The following is a 24,518-nucleotide window of genomic DNA, read 5'->3' as shown; positions in this document are numbered from 1 at the left end:
AGCTTTCGATTGTCATGAAATTATCTCGTCTGTTATCAATGTCCTAGGGATATTACTGCTGATAATTAATTGCTGTTAATTGGTATATAAACCAACCCCTAAAAGCTACCCCATCATACCCTAGCTAAAAACACACCTCCGCAAAACCGAGATATCGCCCAAAAAGCTAACCGCAAGGAATTGATTACTAATTTATTGCCAAAGTTTAACGCGAAGTAGCAATTTATTGCTGCAACCGTTTCCGAGAAACAATGATTATGTTAACTTTATGGTGAAGCTAGCATTCACCATAGCATATATTACTGCTAATGAATTGCTGTTGTTGTTATATTATAGTATTTTAATCAATCCCTAAAAACTACCCTATCATTTCCAAGTTCAAATTACAGCCCCGGAAAAACCGAGATATCGGCCAAAAAGCGAAACGCAAGGAATTTATCATAACAGGTACATGTATCATATACTCGGGTCACTATTCCCAGTCCGAACTGTCTAGTGAATTTAGTAATTATTTTTTTGCGAAGTTAGTTACTTTTTGACAGACTAAAAGTGGCTGGAAATTACTATACAACCAAGCACACGTACTCATAGCCAATATTAATAGTAAACAAATTAAATAGTAAATAAAATAGAACTTTGCGAATTACCGACAATCAATATTTATTTATCTGCACCATATAATAAATAGGTATGTTAAATTATAACAACTAAAATATATTTTTTTAAATATATACTACCCAAAATTTGATGGGTTTAGTATACACTTCCACTATTTAGAATAATTCTTCTTTTTTTAAAAGAAAGAAGTCTGCAATAGTAGGATATGTGAGCTATTAATACTGAGAAGTAGGAATTGTTGTGTTATAGGTTTCCGACAATGAATCTGTCAAAATATGCCCGAGCTAAGCGAATGGAGTATAACAATAATCGATTAAAAAAATTGATTTGCTAATTATGGCACTTTATTTTTTTTTAATAACTAGATTTTCTTTGGTGTTTTTATAATTATCTATATTATTTATATTACTAACCTAACTTGTTTGTTTACAAAATTTCTGTTCGTGATGAAAACTCCTATTAAGAAATCGAGGCATGACGAGTCCCGTGGATTTGTTAGCAATGGGCGTAGCAAAAAACCTTTGGAAGAAAATAATTTGGAGATACTTTACTTTAAAGATAGTAAACGAAAAACAAACAGATCAAGGAGGCACAAAAAAAATATGATGCATACAAATAAATCGTATTGAAATTGATATTAAGAGAACTAAGTAATTGGTTAAAAATTGACAAAATGTCGAGATAGTATCATAAGTTTCATGTTTTCATCATCAGTTACATATTGCTCATTGATCATATTGCTTTTGGTATTTTCGTAAAAACACATTATCGGCATTTTTAATTACTGCAATTTTTTTTATTTTTGTGTACTGCCAAACACTTCAATTATTAAAATTATTACAGTAAATGGTTATTATTCAGTGTAATAGATTGTTATTTAAGTAAAACTTAACTGTTGCTACAGTTGAATAGACATTTAAAACCCTTTTAAATAGTATAATGCAATATCCATATTTCTATTAAAAAAAGGTATCGATGATAGTAATACGTCATTACGCTCATGCTCAGATGTCGTTAAAATTAAAAAAGTAATTGGAAGAACGTCTAATTAGAAACACGAATCGATGTGTTTCATGATTTTTTCTCTTAGTATTTGTTTATAGACTATATAGTATACAATTTTTTCCAATCGTCCAATACATATTTTTCTATCGATTACTAAGTTCCTGTCTTTGCTTTTGAACGTAGAATTTTTAGCGTATAATCTGCACCTAGAGTAATGGTTAAATATGTTTTTGATATTAAGTAAGGTACTTGAGTTATATGATATATTTGTCTAGTTAATATGCATCGATTTGGTTTTATTGAATTTTGTTCTTCCAGGGGCTAAGGCAAAACTACTGAGATTATAAAAAGCACCAAGAAGAGAAAGCTGGAGTACTTTAGACATGTAATGAGACTTCCCAAATAAAGGTTGCTACAAAATATTATGCAAGGGAAAACAGCAGGCAAACGCCGTCCAGGACGAAGAAAGACTTCATGATTGAAGAACTTGCTAGATTGGTATGATATTGATACAAGCATACTATTTAGCGTGGCAGCGAATAAAATTAAGATAGCTATGATGGTAACCAACCTTCTGAAAGAATATGGCACATGAAGAAGAAGGGACTAAGGACGAAGTGTATTTGTGGTATACTGCTCTGCTTAGTAATAACGTCCGATCTACAATTTTCTGGATAAGGTTATATTCCACTACTATTCGACGTTTATCATCTTATTACTTAGTCAGAAAATCCTTTCTGCCACCTCAAATTGTACAAAATCATAAATTTGTTTGTCTTTTCTACGACTAACAGCCTTTGTGCTTAGAATAATTATCCTATATGCTGACTACTTAGTTAAAGCGTCCTGTCTACATCAAATTGTGAAGATAGGACTTTTTGGCTAAGTAAGTTTTGTTGAAAGTTGAAATCATTTAACTGTTGAAATTAATGTTGTTGACATAGCGCTTATACAAAATATATATATATATATATATATATATATATATATATATATATATATATATATATATATATATATATTTGGTTTTTTATAACGTCTTACGACGTTGTCCGACTCCCAAACGCCACTGTATTCTGTCTTGAGTTAGGTCTTCGTCCAGATTTCGAGCGCTAATCGCTTTCCTAACTCCCAGGTTCCAGCTCTGTGGTGGTCTTCCTCGTTTCCTCTTCTCTGGGGGTTGCCACATCATCGTTTTTTTAGGCAATCTTTCGTCCCCCATTCGGCTCACATGCCCATACCATATGAGCTGTTTTCTCTCAATATCCTCAACTATAGTGCCACTATACCCATTTGTTGTTTTATCACTTCATTCCGTATTCTGTCGGCTCTTGATATTCTCATCGATCTTCTGATGGCATCCATTTCCGTGGCTTCGACCTTTTTCTTATATTTTTCGGTTATTCTCCATGTCTCAGCTCCATAAGGTAGGCTAGTTTTAACCATGATACTCATAGATGTTCCATTTTCTTTTCTTTGATATTTCTTTACTCCATAGAACTCCGTTCAAAAATGCTATAGCTCTTCGTGCTTGTACAATTCGATGTTCTATTTCTCGTTCGTCTTTTCCACTACGGTCGAAGATGACGCCCAGGTATTTATATTCGTTGCGTGGATTTATTTTTGATTGTCATCTATATCGAGTTGTTCTGCTTCAGCTCCAATTGAGAGGTATTTTGTCTTTTCTAAATTGATATTTAATCCCCATTTCTGGTATTCTTCAATTAGTTTTCTAAGCATGTATTCCATGTCATCTTTGTCATTTGAGATCACCACCTGATCATCTGCAAACTGTAAAGTATATATGTAATCCTGATCGTTCAATTGTATACCCATTCCTTTGACTTTCCTTTTCCATTGTTTCAGAGCTGCAGAGATATAAATCTTAAATAGAGTCGGAGAGATCCAAAATATATGACTAGGGGAATTACTGTGAAGTCACGTGAATACTCGATCGCGTCTCATATAGATATTTGATAGATAATTGGATGTAATAATTTTTGTTGATTTCATTTGTATTTTGTAACGTTTGCAGCAGGCAGGCTTATTTGGCAATACTAGTGAACTAAGTGTAAAACTACTACACTTTTTGATTCGCTGTGGTAAGTAAAAATACATGTAAATAATAATTGAGTAGTCGGTCAATTTTTGTTTTTCTTCAACAAAATGGACAGAGAGAAGAGTTTCGAGAGGAAATACGTATTAACGGCAATAAAAAGAAAAAACGAGAATTTGCTGATCCAAAAGTTAAATTTAATGCAGCAGAATCATTTATAGCTTCAGGAACAACACTCCACCCGGGTGAGAATAAAATTATATCAAGTAACAAACACTTTCCCAATAATATTAACGAATATTATATGGACGTTTTTTACCTTTTATTAAGCAGCTAATAATATATCTTTCTACTTACTTATAATTAGGCTTAAATGCCAATGCATATTATTTGCATTCAAATCACCCAAGATAATAAATCTTGCTCCTAGAGTAGCATACATTCAACATATCTTTGTTTTTCAATGGAATATTGTTATATTATATACCCTGATTGAGGCCATGTGCTTTAGCGAAATCTGGAATCCTCGAAGATTACCTTGTTATTGCGACGATTACTAGTATAATCGAAATATTTTGTAAGCGTTATTAGTCTGAATCGTAAGCGATAGTTAATAATGTAATTAGATTTGAATAAAGTTGGTAAAACCACGTTGCGTTTCAGTTTACCTCTGAATCTACAATACCTACGTAAAAATATTATGAATATCATAAAAATTACCAGCAAGAGTTCCACTGTGATGATACAGTATGATAAATTATGTTAGAATATTAAAGAACAATCGCATGGTATCGTCATTTTCTGACAGAGTTTTAATTTAAAATTCATTCAATCAAATAAATTAATCCTTATTTACGCAGAAAATGCAGTTGTGTCACAAATAAAAAATCAAAAATGCTGCCTGATTGGCGTCAGAGAGTCAGAGGTCAGAGAAGAAGAGGAACAAGGTTCCTTGATAACATTGATGAAGATATGAGAAATATAGGAATACGTGCGTGGCGGAGAAAGGCGAAGGATAGTGACGACAGAGTCATGATGATGATGAATCCTGGCTTCATGCTTCAGTGTAAAAAAAGAAGTATCTAACATAAGTTACGTCAAATTTGTCAGAATGATTATTTATCGCTAGCATATAAATCTTTTACATTATATGTTGCTTATATTCTTTGTTACCGATATTGTCTGTAGTTCGTTTGAATAAATGAATTTGAATGAAATTATCGTTTGTGGCTTTGTCTAAAAGTATGTATGGTTATTTAGTTTTGATACCACGTTCAATATCGCCTTGTAGTAACAACACAACAAAATTAATTCCACTATAAATCAAAAGTTATATTGTCACGTATGGATGTCAAAAGATTACATGTAGTCCTTTCGTTCAGCTTGGGATTATTTTTACAGATTCATTGACGGAAATATATAACACAAAAATTCCTACCTCTCAGTATTAATAGTTTAAAAAAACTTACTGTTGCAGATTCCTTTCCTTGAAAATCCAGTTTCGTTAAAATACATGGCAAAATCAATGGGAAAAATTAGGTACAACATTAAATGTAATATACCCAAAAATAAATGCTGTCCTGGATAATACTTCAAACAGAAGAAACCACATTATTATTAACCGTCTAAGAATTGACCATACTGCTTTAACACACAAATACTTAATAACAAAAGAACCACTACCAATCTGCTCCAGCTGCTCTGATCTACTGACCGTTAAACATATCCTGCTTAATTGTCTGCAATTATTGGAAGGAAAAAGATCACACGGAATTACAGATGATGACCTCAAAACAGTTCACACCAAAAAATCTCAACAGTGTTAAGCTACTCTGTTCTCTTTAAGGCGCAGAACTCATTTTTTTAAGACGAATATTTTTGAAAGTAATGATATCAAATAGAAAGTTAGAAGTTTCCTGATAGAACAAATAAAAATTCATCACCTGAATCTCACTGATAAAGATTTTTGCCGCTACATCTATACACTAAAATAAAAGTTGAAAAAAAATAAACTATTATTTCAAACTTCATGTCTGATGATATATAGAAAACATTTTTTTGTATAATGCTACATCACAGTTTTGCGAAATAAGATTGGATTTCTTTTATTTCTTATTTTAACTGCAGTTATCACATCTACAGTAAGTGCCTTTGATTGGTGGATGACAAACCAAATCAAATCAACAAGATTTGGCCTTTTTGTTTTGTTAACTTAACCAAGATTTGGTCCATTGCGCTTTCTTGATACGAATAAACCGATTAATTGACCAGCTAACTGGCTTCTGTAATGGAGCTGTGTAAGAGCTGAATGCTATAGAATGTAACATTATGAATTATATATGTGTAGATTTTTGGAACATGAAACATACACATGGTGCTTTTGGCACTGAGTCACTGTCAGATGAGTATATGTACGTTTGTTCTTGGTACAAGTCCCTTCGCCAGAATAATTTAGATCCAAAACTGAATCGTTAGAATATTTATCACCGCTACCTGTGAAATACAAAGTTAAATAACCTCTGTTTATGATATTTAGGTTTGTTTGTTGACTTGTTGTTGAAGCAATATTTGTGCTTGATTTAAAACCAGTGCTATACTTAACCAATGAGGATACAATTGAAATAATCTCTTCTACATCAGAATTACTTATAAAGTCCGACAGGCAATAATTATCATCATCGGTATCATCCAGGCCTCAACTTACTCATTTATTTTATTTTCGGTCACCGGAAAAAAACTTTTCTTTTAATATTCACTCAGAAGAACATCTTTCTGCAAAAACATACAAAATTTATCTATTTTGGTCATGAAAGACTAGAAGGTACAGTAACATTCTTGCAACATGCAATTTCTCAATTTGTTTTTGTATTTATAGAAGATAATTGTCAAGTCTATTATATATTTAGGTGTGTTGGCAATGTTGAATAGATTGAAGTAACTTTTAGAAATCAATATATTTTATATCAACGCTATATTTTGCAACACTACACTTTTTATTATCTAATATTTCAATGAATAAACGAATGAAAAATTAAAATAAATTACTGGTACCATTACAGCTATCTTTACAGCTCAACGACCGTTAGCTTGGTGCTGGCATACGCTAGTCGTGTTGTCTGATTTCAGGAGAGATCCTATGAACAGTACTCTTTGTATTTACAGTCTAATACTCTTTTAACAACAATGGTTAATATTGCTACCACTGACACTTAAAGGATTAAAAGACATATAGTTATATAATTCTGTTTAATGTAATATTTCTTATTTTTGTTATATCCACTGATAACCCTGCGCGGTTGATGGGGTTCTCCTGTTTAAATAATAATAAAATAAATCCAGAAACTGCCAGGTAAAAATTTAAACAACGTATCCAAAAATAATTACAAAATTTATTAGACAATTGGGACTGGGATCAGACAACCGAGTATAATAATAAATTTTAAAACTAGGCCAGAAAATATATCTTCTTCGACATATACATACATTTGTGGAGGCTAGGTACTCCTTTATTTTTACATTTTCTTTTTTAAGATCATCCAAAACCATTGTCATACTTAAGAGAAGATATAAGTAATACTCGTATTACTTATATCTTCCCTTCTCGGGCTCTCAGTTCTTATGAGATTTTATTGCGTCCCTTACTTACAGGCTGACGCTACGCCTCTGGTTTAGAAAGATAAGTGGACGCAAAACGAGTACATAATATAACTAACAGCTACATAATTATATAGTTATGTAGGTCAATAATTTACATTTGGAATACATATGGATAAAAATTATCATCCTGTAGAGAAGTTAAAAAAAGATTTATGAAAACATCAATATTGTTGTCATCTTGCAAATCATTAATTTTGGCACTACACGTTTCATCTATTTACACCTGACGGTATTCCTGGCTAAAGCAATTTGGTCAACCGTATACTTTACGTTTGTATGATCGATATTCTCGCAAAATATTAACATATTGGTTTTTATTACTTTTCTTTTCTAAGATTTCCTTTTGTAAAAACTAAAGAGTTCTTTTTTTTGAGATGAATTCCGATTGCTGATAATATCTGACACTGTTATGTAAGTTCCACATTCAGAGAAACCGGCCTCTATTTTGATGTTCACACAAAAATTCTTTTTCTCATTCCCAATGTTTATTTATGGACAAATCAAAATCTACAATTAGGTACTGTAACGAAGTTGTACAAGAGAAGCATTATTTGAGTTGACGGTACTCTTGCAGAAATGTCGGGAATATAACAAGAGTGCATATGTATGCTTCATAGACTTTAGGAAGGCCTTTGACCGAGTGCAGCATATGAAGTTAATAGATGAATTAAAAAACATCAATTTAGACAAAAAAGACATTGAGTTTATTAAGGCTATATACTGGAACCAGAAAGCAGTAGTAAAGGTGAACGATATAGAAACAAATAATATACCGATTGCGAGAGGGGTTAGGCAAGGATGCGTCTTGTCTCCGACGCTTTTCAACGTGTACTCACAGGTCATATTCAGAAAAGCCTTATGGGAAAGAAAAGAGGGAATAAGAATTGGTGGAGAAATCATAAACACCATGAGATTTGCAGATGACACGGTAATTATGGCTGAGAGTATAGAAGAACTACAAACTTTACTAGATGCAATAAATAGTGAATGCATTCAAATGGGACTTGACATCAACACAGATAAGACCAAATTTATGATAGTATCAAGGAGTCCAATAAATAATAAACAACTAACTCTTGGTGGACAGCAAATAGAGAGAGTGACAAAATATAAATATCTGGGAGCTTACATCAACACAGAATTAGATCCAGACCAAGAGATCCGGGTACGAATAGAAATGGCAAGGGCAGCGTTCTTAAAATTCAAACAATTGTTCTGTGACAAAAATCTGAATACTGCGCTGAGACTAAGGTTTGTTGAATGTTACGTCTGGTCGCAACTATTGTACGGGGTAGAAACATGGACACTAAAAGCGCAAATAGTTAAAAAGATTGAAGCCTTTGAACTTTGGATATACCGGAGAATGTTAAGAATTCCATGGACTGCCAGGGTCACCAATGAGGAAGTGCTGAGAAGGATGGGTCGAGACAAAAAATTGTTGAGAACGATAAAAGTACGCAAGACTGCATACCTTGGACACATACTAAGAAATAATAAATATAGTCTTCTGCAGGTCATCATGCAGGGTAGAGTCGATGGCAAAAAGGGAATAGGTAGAAAGAGGAAGTCATGGCTGCGAAATATTCGAGACTGGACAAACATGACTGTAGACGAATTATTCCACGTTGCAAAAGACAGAGAAGCTTTTAAAAATGTGGTCGCCAACCTCCGTTAATGGGGACGGCATAGGAAGAAGAAGAACGAAGTTGTCTCGTGTTTTATTGCGTTGCAGATAATAAGAAATAAGATTTCAATTTCAATTTTCAATAAGGTTACAACTCTTCAAAGGTAGACAGCATCTACACAGGTAGAGGACAGCTTGATAAGACTGTCCAAGTTGCTCATCACATTTTTATTATATTTTTTTGATAGTCGGTACTACAAGACTATTTTGGTACTTAACAGGAACCTTACTGGTGCATTATAATTTCACTCATTTCCATTAGCTAAGAGACTGAGGATATTAAACGAAGCCTGTATATTAATTTAATGTAATTTTTGAATACAGTGATCTGTTTCATCGTTATACTTTTGACATTTGACAAAAATGTGATCTAAGTCACCTTTTTTACCACAATTTTGACAATGATCATTTTCGAAAACACGAATTTGATGTAGGTATGTGGGATAATAGACATGGCCAAATCGAAGATGTGTTACAGTTCTGATATATTTTCTTGAATAATCACTTTCTATTCGGTATTTAATTTTTAATACTACAGAATCTAGAAGGATTGTTATAAGTATATTGTGACCAATATTCTTTCCAAATTTGGCATATTTCATTTTAATATAAATGACTGCATCACAAAAACTTACAGGTAGTTTACTGGTCAAATTATTTTTTCCACTTGTTTTTGCCAGCGTATTAACGTGCTCGTTATGTTCAAGGCCGACGTGCTTTAACCCATACAAAATTAATGTTTTTATTAACTTTTTGCAGTTCCAAAATCCATTTTTTAATTGAATATATGCTATAATTAGTAGTAACTTGCGTACTTAGCCAAAATCAAAGAATTTAATTGCAATAGATTTAGCACTAAATATAGATCTATGTTGTCCAGTTTGTAGGAATAATTAATATTTTTGGAGAGAATATACAAAAGTAAAAAAAGGCCTGCATAGCGCAAGCGGTAGGATGCTTGCCTCGCATGCCGGTGGTCCGGAGTTCGAATCCTACCGCCGGCAAAAACAACTAGACATTTTTAAAATGTCTATAGGCCCCAGGTCGACTCAGCCTGAATAAAATGAGTACATTGGGTAAAACTAGGGGTAATAATAGGCGGTTGAAGCGTAGCACTGGCCATGTTACCTTCCTTGTATACCGTAGGCCCTAGATATAGCAGACTACCCTGCTATACTCCCAAAGCCGCGAGCGGTATAAAACGGGAGACTATTATTATATAAAAAAGCAGATCCCCAAAAATAATAATTTTAATATTCTTCACTTTAATCACGTTAGAAATTGTAGGTATACAACAAATTTCCATCTCTTAGAATTAGCAACGCATAATGAGTTGTTAGATGACAGTTTCTGCAGTTTTCCAACGCTGCGCTTTTAACAGCGTAGCGTATGACTTGAATTATTCCAGATTTTGGCAAAATTCTTCAAACACATTCTTCTTTTTAACGATTCCTTGCCTGCCACTGTGAAAACTCTGACTTGTAACGTTGTGACACACTAAACGCTGGTGGAAAATGTGTCCATTAGATATATATGAATATAAACCACTTCTATTAAAAATACACACATTAAAAATGACTAAGAAACACCAATATTATTATACTTTTTTCAATAAATATTTTTTGTTAATACATACCCTCCGTTTTATAAACTTGATTTCTACAAATCAAGGTATGCCATAAAAATTAATCTGTCACTCGCACTTTTTTATTAAGGAAAAAGTGACAGCGCCTGAAATTAGTACGATTAATTGCTTCAAATTGTAAAGAAAAAGTGGTTCAAATTTTAAAGGTACACACATAAAAATGTCTAAGGAACACCATTATTATTCTACTTTTTTCAATAAAAACTTTTTTATTAATAAATACCATTTGATTTTAAAACTTGTTCTCTACAAATCAAGATATGCCATGTAAATGAATCTGTCAATTGTACTGTTTTATTAAAGCAAGAGTGAAATTGTAAATAAATAGTGCTTTAAATTTTAAAGATAGTCTGTATTTACTAAAACAAGATTATTAAACGCAAAGATAGTCATGTAGCGTCGGCATGTAATACATGTTGAAGTGGTGAGTGCTGTGAATATGATTCAGGTTGGTCTGTCACAATCTGATGTTGTACGTCATTTTGACGTAGATCGGAGCGTAATTTCGCGATTGTGACATCGATATAAAAAAATTAGTAATGTCGCTGAAAGAATTGGGGTCGTCAACGTGAAACTCCTCCTTGACAGGATCGGTACGTGGTAGGATTAGCTCGTCGAAATGTGCATATAAGTGCACGTGAACTTAATGGAGCCTTAGAAAATACCCACGACATTACTCTATGTGACCAAATTTTGAGTAATAGATTACATAAAACTGATATGTACGCTAGACGTCCATTGACAGTTCCCATGTTACGTCATGAAAATCGTGGGCAGAGATTAAGGTGGGCACAAGAATATCTGCAGTAGGGCTTACAAGAATGGAGTTCTGTATTATTCACAGATAATGCTAGATTTTATCTCCAAACTAAATAAAAAAGAGTAAGAGTTTGGAGAGGACCTGGTCGAGAACTCAGTCGTGTATAGGGTGTTTGTCCATATAGTGGTCTACAAGTAATGATGTGGGCTAGACTAATATTTCATCAGCGAACTGTTCTTGTTTTTGTAGAAGGCACTTTGAATCAATCTCAATATAGTGATCGTATCTTAGAACCTGTTGTCCTTCCATTTGTCACTGCTGCAGGTCCTGATTTGAGTTACATGCTGGATAATGCAAGGCGATATATTGCAGAAACAGTAAGATATTGGTTTTATAATGAGGATATCATACCTTTGTAGTGGTCAGCGAGCAAGTATGGGATATGCTTAAGAGACAGATTGCTCCTCATCTGCACAATGGTTATACTAGATAAGGTCTTCAAAATCTGCTTAAACAGGAATGGATCCTACTGTCTTAAAACAAAATTGTTAACTTAATTTAAAGCATGCCAAGGACGTGTCAAGTTGTAATTAATGCTGCTTGAGGAAACACATAATATTAAACACTTTTTTTGATAGATTTTTATGTTTTATATTGACTTTTATGTTAATTTTTTTTATAAAATTAGTGCACTTAACTTTTCTTTGATTATTTCATCATAAAAAATTATAGTACACTAAAATTAAGCTGAATTTATTGATATATAATAAGACATTATAACGGTATGTCACTTTTTAAAATCCAATTAAAATTGATGTCTAGATGAAAAAAAAAACTGTATTTTCTTAAGCTCTGTTTTTATGGGTTTGTCAAACTTTGAGTTTAAATTATTATGTGTTAGATATCGCTATTCTGCTCTAGATTGTTACCATACCTACTTATTCGCTCCGTGCGTGACTGACGCGACACCTACCGCCTTCATCTGACAGTTTTGATGAAGTACATGCGAATTGACAATTATTAATAATTAACTTTTTAATTATATTTTTTTAGTTTATGTACAAAATAAATGTAGTGTTAAAAACTAGGTTTCTCAAAATTCATCATAATATATCTTTTCAACCACAAACGGAAAAGAAAGGGAAAAATCTAGTACTGGCAAATCAAGTTTTTCACATGAAAGAGCATATATTTAAAAACAGTAAAAGTAAAAGTTATAATGTAAAAGCTAAAGTCATCAGGCACTCTGCAGTTAGCTTGAAGCCCTATAAAATATCATTTAAGGTAAATTAAGTTAAATTTTTTTCTATTTCAATGGCATAAGAATGAAGTTATGTGATATTTACTTTTTCATATTAATAGCACGGATCCATCTTTTTCTTTTCTCTAATTTATATGTAATCTTTGGGAACCTATAAAAACTACACTTACTATTTTTGCTATTATTAGCACAATTAAATACGCAATATGTATTTTTGCACACATTTTTGATAAAATTTATGCGTAAAAAGGTAGGGCCAATTTTGTCATATTTCGCCGCTACGCACGCTGGCATCGTTTCAAAGTACCCCTACCATGGTCACGCACGGAGCGAATAGTGTGTTGCGTATAGATGGCAAAGGTCCAAAGATCAAAGTAAATGGCATAATATCTTTAACATTATGTTTTGTTCTACATAAAAACAAAGAAAGTCAGTCTAATTAGTCGTAGAAATATGATATTATGATAATTGTTATTCATTTTTTATCCACTTAAGGTGAACTTTTTCATAATTTACCATAATATAATCAACAAAAACCTGCTAAATATGGATGTTCGATGACAGATATTAATCTTTTAGATAGTTCTGGTACAGTAAAGAAGATTTGTAGGTTTTCGAGCTCATTAATATCTAATGATTCATAGAAGTGGAAATTTACAGTAGGCATATGTTTATTTAGGCTACCGAACGAACGATCACCTATTGGTAATAAAAAATCTTATAGGAAAAATGTACTGTATATAATAAACCACTAGCTTTATTATTTTTGGATTATGAAATGTTATTTTACACCACAAATCAACAAAAAATGTTAAAAGCCTTGACAGAATGCCGAATTGTATATACCAAAACTCTACAGCTAATGTTAGAATGAGTGACCGTCAAATTCAGAAATTCCCAATACAACATGGAGTACATCAGGGGGACACCATATCAACGAAACTATTCACTACTATTTGGAATATACCTATATGTAATAAGGCAAAGCTGACCGATGAGGGCATAGACATAAACGAAGAAAACCTTAGCCACCTGAGGTTTGCAGATGATATTGTGTTAATAGTTAATATGATAGATGAGGCCAAAACACTTTTAAATCAGATCGACTTTTCCTCGTTAGAAGAAGGATTAAAACTAAATATACCTAAACTCAAATGATGGCAAATCTTGTAGTCAGTGAAGATATCTACTTATGACCAAGATCCATAGACCAGGTAATAACCTAGGTCAAGAAATTCGCATAGGAAAAGATAACCGAATCGTTCAGATTTTCCGCGGTATAAGACTGACTTGGGCAGCCTTCGTCAAGTTAAACCACATTTTCGAATCGTCCGATATACCAATATATCTTAAAGAAAAACTCATATTAGTGTACTTTGACAGTGTTGACTTACGAAGCTGAAACGGGCGTTTCACTGCGAGACAAGATCCTAAACCGCCAACTACGACGAATATCAAGAGTTTCTAATGCTGTAGAGAGAATATCACTGAATTTCACTGAAGTAGAACTGGGTAGGTCACGTGACATTCAATTGAATGACAGGTAGCACACGAACAAAGCGAATACTGGAATGTAGACCAAGAGATGATGCCTACCGAAGCAGAGGTCGTGCACCAACATACTGGACTGACGATCTAAAACGTGACCATAGGAATTATATGCAAGAGACACAAGATCGCAACAGATCTTGTTATATGAATAACAACAAGGTAGAATTAATCGATAAATACACAAACTTGGGTCATGAAATTGGAATAACCAGAGACAACCAAACCTGCGAGCTAAATAGACGAATCACGTTGGGATGGGCGGCATATGGAAGGATGAGAGACATTTTTAAAACAAATACCCCAATTCACCTGAAAAGGAAGACATTTAACCAATGCATCTTACCGGTCTTGACCTACAGAGCACAGACCCTAACTTTAACGAAAGCTACTGCCGAAAAACTGAGGGTAACACAAAGGCGAATGGACAGATCAATGCTGGGCCTGACCTTGAAAGATCGCGTGAGAAATGAGACGATATTATACTGCGAATCAATAAACAAAAGTGGAGGTGGGCTGGACATGTTGCTAGAATGGAAGACGGAAGATGGACGAAGAGATTATTCGAGTGGAGACCAAGAGCCGACAAGCGAAGTCGAGGCAGACCACCCAGCCGATGGACCGACGACCTAAAGAGAATAGAAACAAACTGGATTGCAGCAGCTAGAGATAGAGAGAACTGGAGACGTTTGGAGGAGGCCTATATCCAACAATGGATGTGAAAATGGGGCTGGATGATGATGGTGAATATAATATAAGGTGTAAATTATTGTACAGATTTTTTTTAAAAATTCTAATATTACTGGAAAAAACTTTTACATGACGTTGAAGAGTGGTAAAAAAATACTTCCTAGGGAGCATAAAAATTAAGGATTGGAAATTGCCACAAACAATTAACTTTGATCTGTTGGTATCTACTCGTAGTAATAGCATATTAAATAGTTAGCGGGTAAGTACTCGAACATTACACTCGTAAAACAATAATTACATTCGAACGTTAAGATAGCTTATCAAGTTGCGAAGCACTGAGGCGCGAAGCTAGAATTCTCTAGAGTTTTATATACTATTTTACTCACAATATATATCAATAAATATTAAATTTCTAATAAGAATATTTGTATAAGTTTTTATAATAATTTGTTCAATCGATTGAAATTTGTATTAATAAAGTCAGCAGGAAAAGAAACTGTCACATGCTAGTAGGGAAAAAAAGTAAGCAATAAATCGGTTTACGACTGTTTCAAAAGATAGATATTCATAGATTACTAACCGATTTTGACAAAAAGTTCTTTTTCACCAAAAGAAAAGTAAGATAACTAAAGTTGAGCGTGTCTGACTAAGCATATAAACAGATTTTCAAGTTTCAATAATTCTCCAAGCGTACTTATTGCTTACTTATCTTTAATGCTTTGAAAAACAACTTGTCTACTACTGTATTATTAAAATGCCACCTTAATAGTGTTAAATCTAGCTTTATTGATTATTCACGAGACCCTCTTAAAAGAAATTTGGAGACTTCCATGTGCAAACTACAATAATAGGTAGGTACATACTACCTAAGAAGTAGCTAAATATTTTTTTTTAATTATACTAGCATAATATATGAATGCAATTATTAGTAATAGAGGAGGTCTAACAAAGCACAAAGACACCTGGACTCTTGGAAGCTGAGACACCTCCTGAAATCTACAGAATTGATTAAAAAATCCGGGTTTTTCCTTAACATTAACATAAAAATTTTTTAATCAATGTTAAGTAATCCTATACCTCTTTTAAATTAAAACCATTTCAAATTTCTTATCCATCCTTTAATAGAAAACAAAAGAAATATGGCTAGAAATATATCTAAATCGGCTTTATATTTCATGTAAGACTTAGTAAATACATTGAGATTAAGAGGATTATTGGGTCAGCAGATGATTTAATAAAATCCGTGTACTCTTTTTTTCAAACGTTTTAAACGTCAAATATATTTAGATATAATTTATATCATCATCAGTGACAGTTAAAATGTTTTAACTTTAACAGTAACGTTAAATGTTACATGTTTAAAAATAAAAAAACTTAAAACTTACAAAAGTGACAATTACGGCCATAAGAATTGAATAACTAGCTGTAAAATATACTTTGAGGACATTTAGGGCTCCATTTCACTTGATTAATGTAATTTTCTTTTAAATGAATATTTAAACAAGTTAATTACAATTATTTTTACATAAACACTTTACCACGTGTAACTAACTTTCTTGTTTGTTTTTTAAATAGTAAAAAATTGACAGTGAGGTGAATTTAATTCGCGATTATTTTTGTTTAAAAAATCAATTTATAATATTAAGAAAAACCTTGTTGTACATCTGTGAAATTGTACTTATGTTTTGTAATTGTAACAGATGACGTTGACAATGACTGATTTGACTTTGACAGTCCGTGTTATGTTAATTTTTACTTAACCTCTAACCTACAGTTGTAAACAAATAGAAAAATATATTTTTAAGATTTAAATATTCGAATTTAAGTTACGATGTCTTTAACATTGAATTTTTTGTCTAAATATACTAAATGTGAGTACATCTCACTTAAACGACTAATTTCTGACTTTTTATTGGTAGTGTTCTCTGTTTCAGAAATAAATGGGTTCAAGAAACAATCTCTTAAAATATATTATTCTCTGTTACTAATACCTTGGATTCTGCATAATTCATTGAATGACCATTATCATTGACATGGATTGCTTAACTAACTTATCTGGTTACATCTTCGTATAATTCTTGTGCGAAGTAACACGGTCCTTTAGGCGTCTGGCCAATATATTGCTAATTACAATTTGTGCAAGGAATATTATAGACTATATTTGACATATCTTTGAGTTAAAAAAAACTGAATTTAATGTTAAAACTGTTTTAATTGTAAATTTGAAGTCACCTATAGAGGTAAATATTTAACGATCATAAAAAGAGTATACTTGGCTTTAATTAATTCAGCTGCAGACTCATTTATCCCTTTTTGTATCTAACTGATTAGCTGTGATTAAAAGGGGGATATATGGATATATATATATATATATATATATATATATATATATATATATATATATATATATATATATATATATATATATATATATATATATATATATATATATATATATATTCCATCTGTCCAGGTGGGAACCTTCAGCGGAGATAAAAGTAAGGATTGAGAAGGCAAGATCAGCACTCATCAAAATGAAAAATATTTTCAGTAGTCAAGATCTATTAGACAACTCCCAATTAAGATCCGGTTGCTGAGATGTGATATTTTCTCCGTTCTTTTTTATGGAGTGGAATATTCCACTTCGAGGCATCCATTAAGCGCCTCAAAGCATTTAAAATATAATGCTACAGACGAATGCTGAGAATCTCTTAGATTGTCAGAGTTACTAATAATGAGGTCTTGTAGAGAATAAGAAAGGACTGCGAAATAAGCATAGTTATAAATATAAAGGAATAATCCTTAATGAGAAATAGTACGATATCTCCATTCCATTTCATACCACAATATCCTCGGTATACTTACCGGTAAACTAAAAAAGTTGATACAGTAGGCAGTACAGTAGACTACCGCGAAGCTTCATACTATGTTTTCTTTATTTTAAAATTTAAATAATATTTTCGAAATTAAATAAAGTAACTTTATTATTTATATTTTAAACAAATTATATTAAATTAAAATATTTCAATAAATTATTATTGTTTGCTCCTAACTCCGCCTGCTAACGTATTAACAAAGCATACTTATTTACTTCTTTATAGATACGTCAAATTCAGACGAGATTTAATAATAAAATATAAATAAATATCATTTGAGAGTAAATTTAATTAACATATAAACTAAATAAGATATTTTAAAATAATAATTACATTTATATAAAATTATTTTAAAACTAGAAGTGCCATAAAAATTTAAACAGATGATTCAATATTGTTTATGACATTTAAGTTTATGGCTTAAATTTTGACAGTCGTTACGAATCGAATCTTTCATTGATAGATATTCTTTTAATTTATTACTGTTCATTTAACGTCTGTATTTTGTTAGTTATTTTTCATGCAGCTTTTAATTTCAACCTACTTAGAATAAATATATGATGACTAGATACGAATCGATCGAGACTAGTGAATCGATGTGAAGAACTGCTATTTTGAGACGCTACTCGTGACGCCTTCTCGTGGCGCTCTTTCCGTGAAGCTTCGCTTCAGAAGTATTTGATAATATAATAGCAAAAACTGCAAAACCAGATGAGGTATACGAAGAAATCTTAAACTTAATTAACGTGGATATGCTTAAATCTCTATTATTATTTAAAGTATACCACCTGTATTTATTCCAAAGCATTTGTTATGAGAGACAAATTAATGCTTTATCGTGTTCACTAATTTGATGGGGTGAGCTCGTTCGAGTGGGAGCTAAATACTGCCAAACTCTATATATCAGGCGATACTTAAGTTTTTAATAGACTTCTCCTGGTATAACACGCTCTGTAGAGAGTGACTATTTATTTTCTGGCTTTTCGTGGAGAAAGAATTAACCAGGAATAAACAAACAGTCATCTGGAAGCTATGAATTTGGACCACGTTATAAAGAATTATTTGTATGATGTAGATAAACTACTATAAAATAATCAGGAAAACTACTACAAAGCTTTGCAAAGACCGAAGAAAGTCAGCGTGGAAAATGTCTCAGTACCTGTTGAAGCAACGCTTTGATAAAATAGGAGTCCAAACAGGTCCTAAAGCCTATCTGAAATCCATATACTAGATATATAGTACCTATACATAAAAAATTCTTTAGGTCGAAGTGTGGAAAAGTCTACTGAGTGAAAAGTCTACAGTCATAATTAACAATACACAATAAAAGTTATGTCTTCATATGCTCACAATTTCGATAATTGGTTAATTCTTAATGTTCTGAAAGTCTTATTCAGAATTAGATACCCACCAATGCATATACAAAAAACGAAACTTAGATAAGTTTACTTTGGATTTCGCACGAGACTCTAGACACGAGTCAGTCTTCAATTAAGGAATTAGAAATGCTGTGATCACTATATAGAATCATGAAAAAACTAAGAGAGAAAAAGACTGAGAATACAGAGACAAAAATTATTACCCTGCATATATCTACATTTTAGTGCAAAGATCAGGTCTTCTAAGAAAGTATATTTATTATCCGGTTCCGTTTGTTACCTTATCTGGTTCTAAAACGACCTGTTCGAGGTATTTATGTATGTTTCTCCTTAAACTTTTTATGTTGCCCATTTTACAGAGATAGAGATGATATTTCAGTGAGCAGTATCCAGTGAGGAAACCTGTAATTACACTGAGATTAGTTTTCTGAAGCTCTAAGAAGATTTTTGAGCAACAAGCAGAAAGTTATAATATTTTTGATTGCCTTTATATTAGACTATTTCCCAAGTAGGCTGCACTAAATTCCTTTTGAAGATCACTAAGCACTATTGAAGACTTGCTGCAAATATTAAATGCTTTAGGGAAGACGACTACAAAAACTTGGGGAAATACAAGTAATGATTGTTATATAAAATCTAAATAACCAGGATAACGTCTTTACATAAAACAATTAATTATTATGCATATTAAAATACGGAAAATGAACTATGCAGTATATTTGGCTACTAAAAAAGCAAGCATTTAAAAGGGAAAACTATAGGTATAGATTTTTGGAGAAAACTTGCTTAAAAATAGAGACCGCTGAGGGCATGAGATTAGCGCATGTGTCTCAGTTTGGCACAAGAATTTATAAAAACTCAAATGATCACCCTGAAAAACATCGAATATTATACACCAAATGTAAATGAACTGTGTCATAAAAATCGTGCTTTCAATAATTTTCAAACGGAGTATAGTTATAATTAATGGTAAAATATCCAATCTTTTGTAAAATAATTGCTTTTGACTTACCTTGTGTTTTGGGAGTAGTTGTCAGACACAGCACAAAAATGAAACTAACAAAAAAGCAAAACTTTATCCATTATTTACAGTTATTCTAATTATTCTAGTTCATTATCTCTTTGGTTGTCATTTGAATTATTAATCTAAACTAATATTAACTATTACATACATACCTTTAACAGTAATTATACATTCCAACGAATTATTTCACCTCATAATAGGAATATTCTTGGCCTTTACATTTCTTTATATTATAATTTTAAATAAACTTATTAACTCTGTGATTTACATCTGTGAAATACAACATTACATCTTGTGTATATGTTTGTTTTGTAATAACTATAATAAATCTTCTTTTGATAAATTTGAGCCATTCCAGTAGCATAAAACTATCTAAAAAACCAACATCTTGTTTTAGATGTTTCTTGTAGCTTTACTCAGACAAGATGTGACTCTTCTTATGGGAGATTATGAGAAGATAACAAATGTTTAGACCAAACATGGGTAAACACAGCCTCCACGAACACTCCAATGAAAATGCAGCCTCAGACCAGTGTATTTTGAAATGTCAAATTAATTTCTAATTTAATCAACGAACTTTCAATACATCAATCATCAATCAAGCATCTTTAAGCAGACCTAGATTTCCATTAAAGGAATAATGAGACATCACATTGATCACTTCCTGATTAAAAAAGATGTGGCAGTAGCATTATCGACGTTAGAACTCCATGGGGCCTAAATGATGACAGCGACTTTTTCTGGTTATTACAAAATTTAGACAAAGAATTTCTAAAAAAGAAGAGTAGACCAAAACAGATTGTGATTATGGAACACTGAGATTTTCAAGGACACAAAAAAAATATCTAAATATAAAAATTACTGCAGAGCACTTTGGGATCCGTAGTATAAATAATTAAAAATTCAATTATTTACTGAATTAAAACTACTGATTATAGGAAAAATAAAGAAGATTGCACCGAACAACTGGTTTGACGACAAATGCGAGGGAGTCTTAAAGTTAAGGAACCAGCTCTACCACAAATAAAAACCCAACGTTTAGGTAGGATTTTTTCAGCTCAGAACTTTCGTAAATTCCAAAATTTGTGCTTGACTTCTGGGTAGCACTTTCCCTCTGTGGACGTGGACTATAATTTTAGTGATGTGTTAGATAAGCTTGTCTGTATTTTTAATAAGGCATTTCCTTATTCAAATTAAGTCAAAACATCACAAACCCTGGACTACCAAAGGTATCCGCATATCAGCCAAGAATATGCGTTCACTAGTGTACATCAAAAAATTTACTACCAATGTCTTTGTCACTGAATAGATCTCCAAGTACAGAGGAACCTATCTAAAACTTATCAAAACAGATAAAAAATGTACTATGAGAATCGTCTGGGAAGTTTTAAAAATGTTGCAAGGGAAACTTGGTCCATAATAAACGATCTTCGAAATAAAACTAACACAGCTCAAATATTTTCTTTTACGAACCCTGAAAATCTAAATGAATACTTCGTTAACGTGAGTAAAATATAACATCAGCTATTTTGCCACAACAAGATCCTATTTCCTATCTCCCCAATTCAAAAAAGGTCTCGAATTCATTCTTTATAAGACCAGTTGATAAATCTGAACTGATCCAAACAATCAGTAGCATCAAAAACAAATCTTCCTGTAGTATCCATAACATTTTTTTAAATCTCCCAAATAATGTAATAGAAGTCCTGGTCTCACTAATTAACGATTGCTTTGAAAAAGGTATATTTCCAGAGTGCCTAAAGACAGCCATTATTATTCCTCTTCATAAGGGCGCTGAAAAATCTAATGTCTACAACTATAGACCTATTGTCTTACTACCGGTCCCATCCAAAATTATTGAGAGACGTATAAAAGCCCAACTTATGTCCTTTTTCGTTGAAAACAACATTTTATCACAAAGTCAGTTCGGTTTTTTATCTAATAAATGTACCATCGATGCTATGTTTTCTGTACTACATGAGGTCTATCAAGCACTAAACAATAATCTTTATAATGTCACTGTTTTTTCTGACTATGCCAAAGCTTTTGATTGTGATCATACCAATATCAGACTTCGATCGAAGCGGTCGTATTTTGCTACACTCCGACAAATTAAAAATTTAATTGATTTTAAATGTGTTTTTAAAAAACCAAAAAAATAATTTATTGTGCTTGTGTTTGTAGACATTCAAGTAAGTGATAACGATAAATTTGGTGTTTATTATCAATCAAATAATTACAATTCATATCTAAAACTAGCACAAAGTTAATTATGCCTAATACATCGTTTTGCGCTAATTGTTCAAAGCCAACTTCTACCTCCGATAGAAAGCTCCAGTGTGATGGCTGTAAGAAACCAATACACATTGCTTGTACGGATCTGTCGGTCGATGATCGAGTTACGAGGCAAAAAGTACGTGGGATATGTATACTTTGCAATGCATGTAGTTGAAACATTGGGAATATTACTGAAATCAAGAGTTTACTAGTTGAGTTTAAAGCGGACGTTAAGAAGAAAATTGAAAACTTTGATATTAAATTATCTGAATTCAGCAATAAATTAAATCAACTTGATTCTATTACAACAACAGAATTTACCGACAGCATTTTCAATGAAGCAGCTGACCACATATCACGTTCCAAAAATTTTTTGGTTAGAGGCGTCCCTGAACCTACAGGGGACGCACAAAATAAAAAAGATCATGATAAGAATAAAATAAATTTAGCCCTAGAAGTCATTGGATGTCAAGAAAGTCCTGTTACATTTTATAGAGTCGGTAAACCAGATCAAAATAAACGTTATCCCCGCATGATAAAAGTGATAATGAGTTCTGAACACCACACTCGAAAAATTCTTCGTAACAAAAATAAACTTTTGGAAAACCAGTTCTACTGAAACTAATTCTGTTATTGATGACAAGACACCTATGCAGCAGCTTCGTTTAAAGGAACTTCGTACTGAGCTTGAAACTCGTAAAAATAATGGAGAAAATGATCTTACGATTAAATATGTGAATGGCTGTCCAAAGATAATGAAATTTCGTTCATAATTCTTCTGCACCAAAATTTACGGATTGGCTTTTTATGTATACGAATCTAAACTCACTTATGTCCAAATTTAATGAATTTATAAGTACTGTTCAACTTTTAAAACCTCACATTATTCTCCTAACAGAAACGTGGCTTAATTCTTCTATTCCCGATGCTGTTGTAAACATTGATAATTTCACTATATTTCGTAGAGATAGAGGTACTCGTCGTGGGGGAGGAGTATGCATCTATATAGCAAATGAAATTACCAATACTTTTTCCATCAGTAATAAAACAATAGACGTACCCGGTATAGAAATTATCCACTTACTTATTACTAATAACTCTTTCATATTTAATATAGTTTGCATATACCGACCTCCGGATACAGTACTTACTCAGGAGAATATGCTTATTAACAAACTTGAGGAATTATCATCCCTTGAAAATCTTATTGTTGTTGGAGATTTCAATTTTCCAGACATAAGCTGGCCCATTATTTCCAAAACTGATACTATTAATTCCCAAAATTTGTTTAAAAACTTTGTCATTAACTCAAATTTATTACAACTGATAACTGAACCTACAAGGTTTAGAGCGGACAATAATCCTTCAATTTTAGACTTATTTTTCACAATTAACGATCAACTAATTTCTACACTTGAAGTGTCCTCTCCTGTGGGTCTTTCTGATAACTCGCTTATTACTGCTCACATTCAATTTAGTTTAACACCGCCTTGTAAAAATAATTTCGTAACGTATGCCACTACTGATTTCTTTAATGTACATTCAGTTTTATCCCAGTTAAACTGGCAATCTATTTTTCTTAATCACTCTGATCCATCGTCAATGTGGGACTCTTTTCTTCATACTGCTATTACAACAATTTCTGATCATACAACCGAACGGCAGCTATACAGAAACCGACTAAAACCTTGGATTAACCTCTCAGCTACCCATTTAATTCGACGTAATCGAAAGCATTGGCGAAGATATAAACTTACTGGATTCCTTGATGATTTTTTCGCCCACCGTAATTTTTCTAACCGAGTCAAACAATCTTTGCTAAAGTTAAGAACAGAATTTGAAGAATCTATCATTGCTAGTGGTAATAGTAAAAAAGTTTATCGGTACATTCGTACATCTTTATCTTCTAAAGTCTCCATACCGTTACTTCAAAAAGCTGACGGGTCTTTATGTTCTTCGAATAACGAATCTTCGGAATGTTTATCGTTAATGTGCCCACGTTTGTCTAAAACTCTTGACAATATATCTTTCACACCGG

The 24,518-nt window shown here is 32.3% G+C and overlaps 1 protein-coding gene across 1 annotated transcript in view; it reads right to left on the bottom strand.

Annotated features, from left to right (window-relative positions):
- The window catches only part of LOC140450404 (acyl-CoA Delta-9 desaturase-like), a 75,684-nt gene extending 56,138 nt beyond the window's left edge, over window positions 1-19,546 (bottom strand). Inside the window, exon 1 of the mRNA XM_072544025.1 lies at window positions 19,460-19,546. Coding sequence (XP_072400126.1) covers window positions 19,460-19,531 — 72 coding nt within the window. The 5' untranslated portion in view covers window positions 19,532-19,546. The remainder of the gene's footprint in view (window positions 1-19,459) is intronic.
- Between the last annotated feature and the right edge of the window lie 4,972 nt (window positions 19,547-24,518).

The sequence above is a fragment of the Diabrotica undecimpunctata genome, chromosome 1, assembly GCF_040954645.1.
Source record: "Diabrotica undecimpunctata isolate CICGRU chromosome 1, icDiaUnde3, whole genome shotgun sequence".
Classification (NCBI taxonomy): domain Eukaryota; kingdom Metazoa; phylum Arthropoda; class Insecta; order Coleoptera; family Chrysomelidae; genus Diabrotica; species Diabrotica undecimpunctata.
This window is presented reverse-complemented; position numbering and strand designations above follow the sequence as displayed.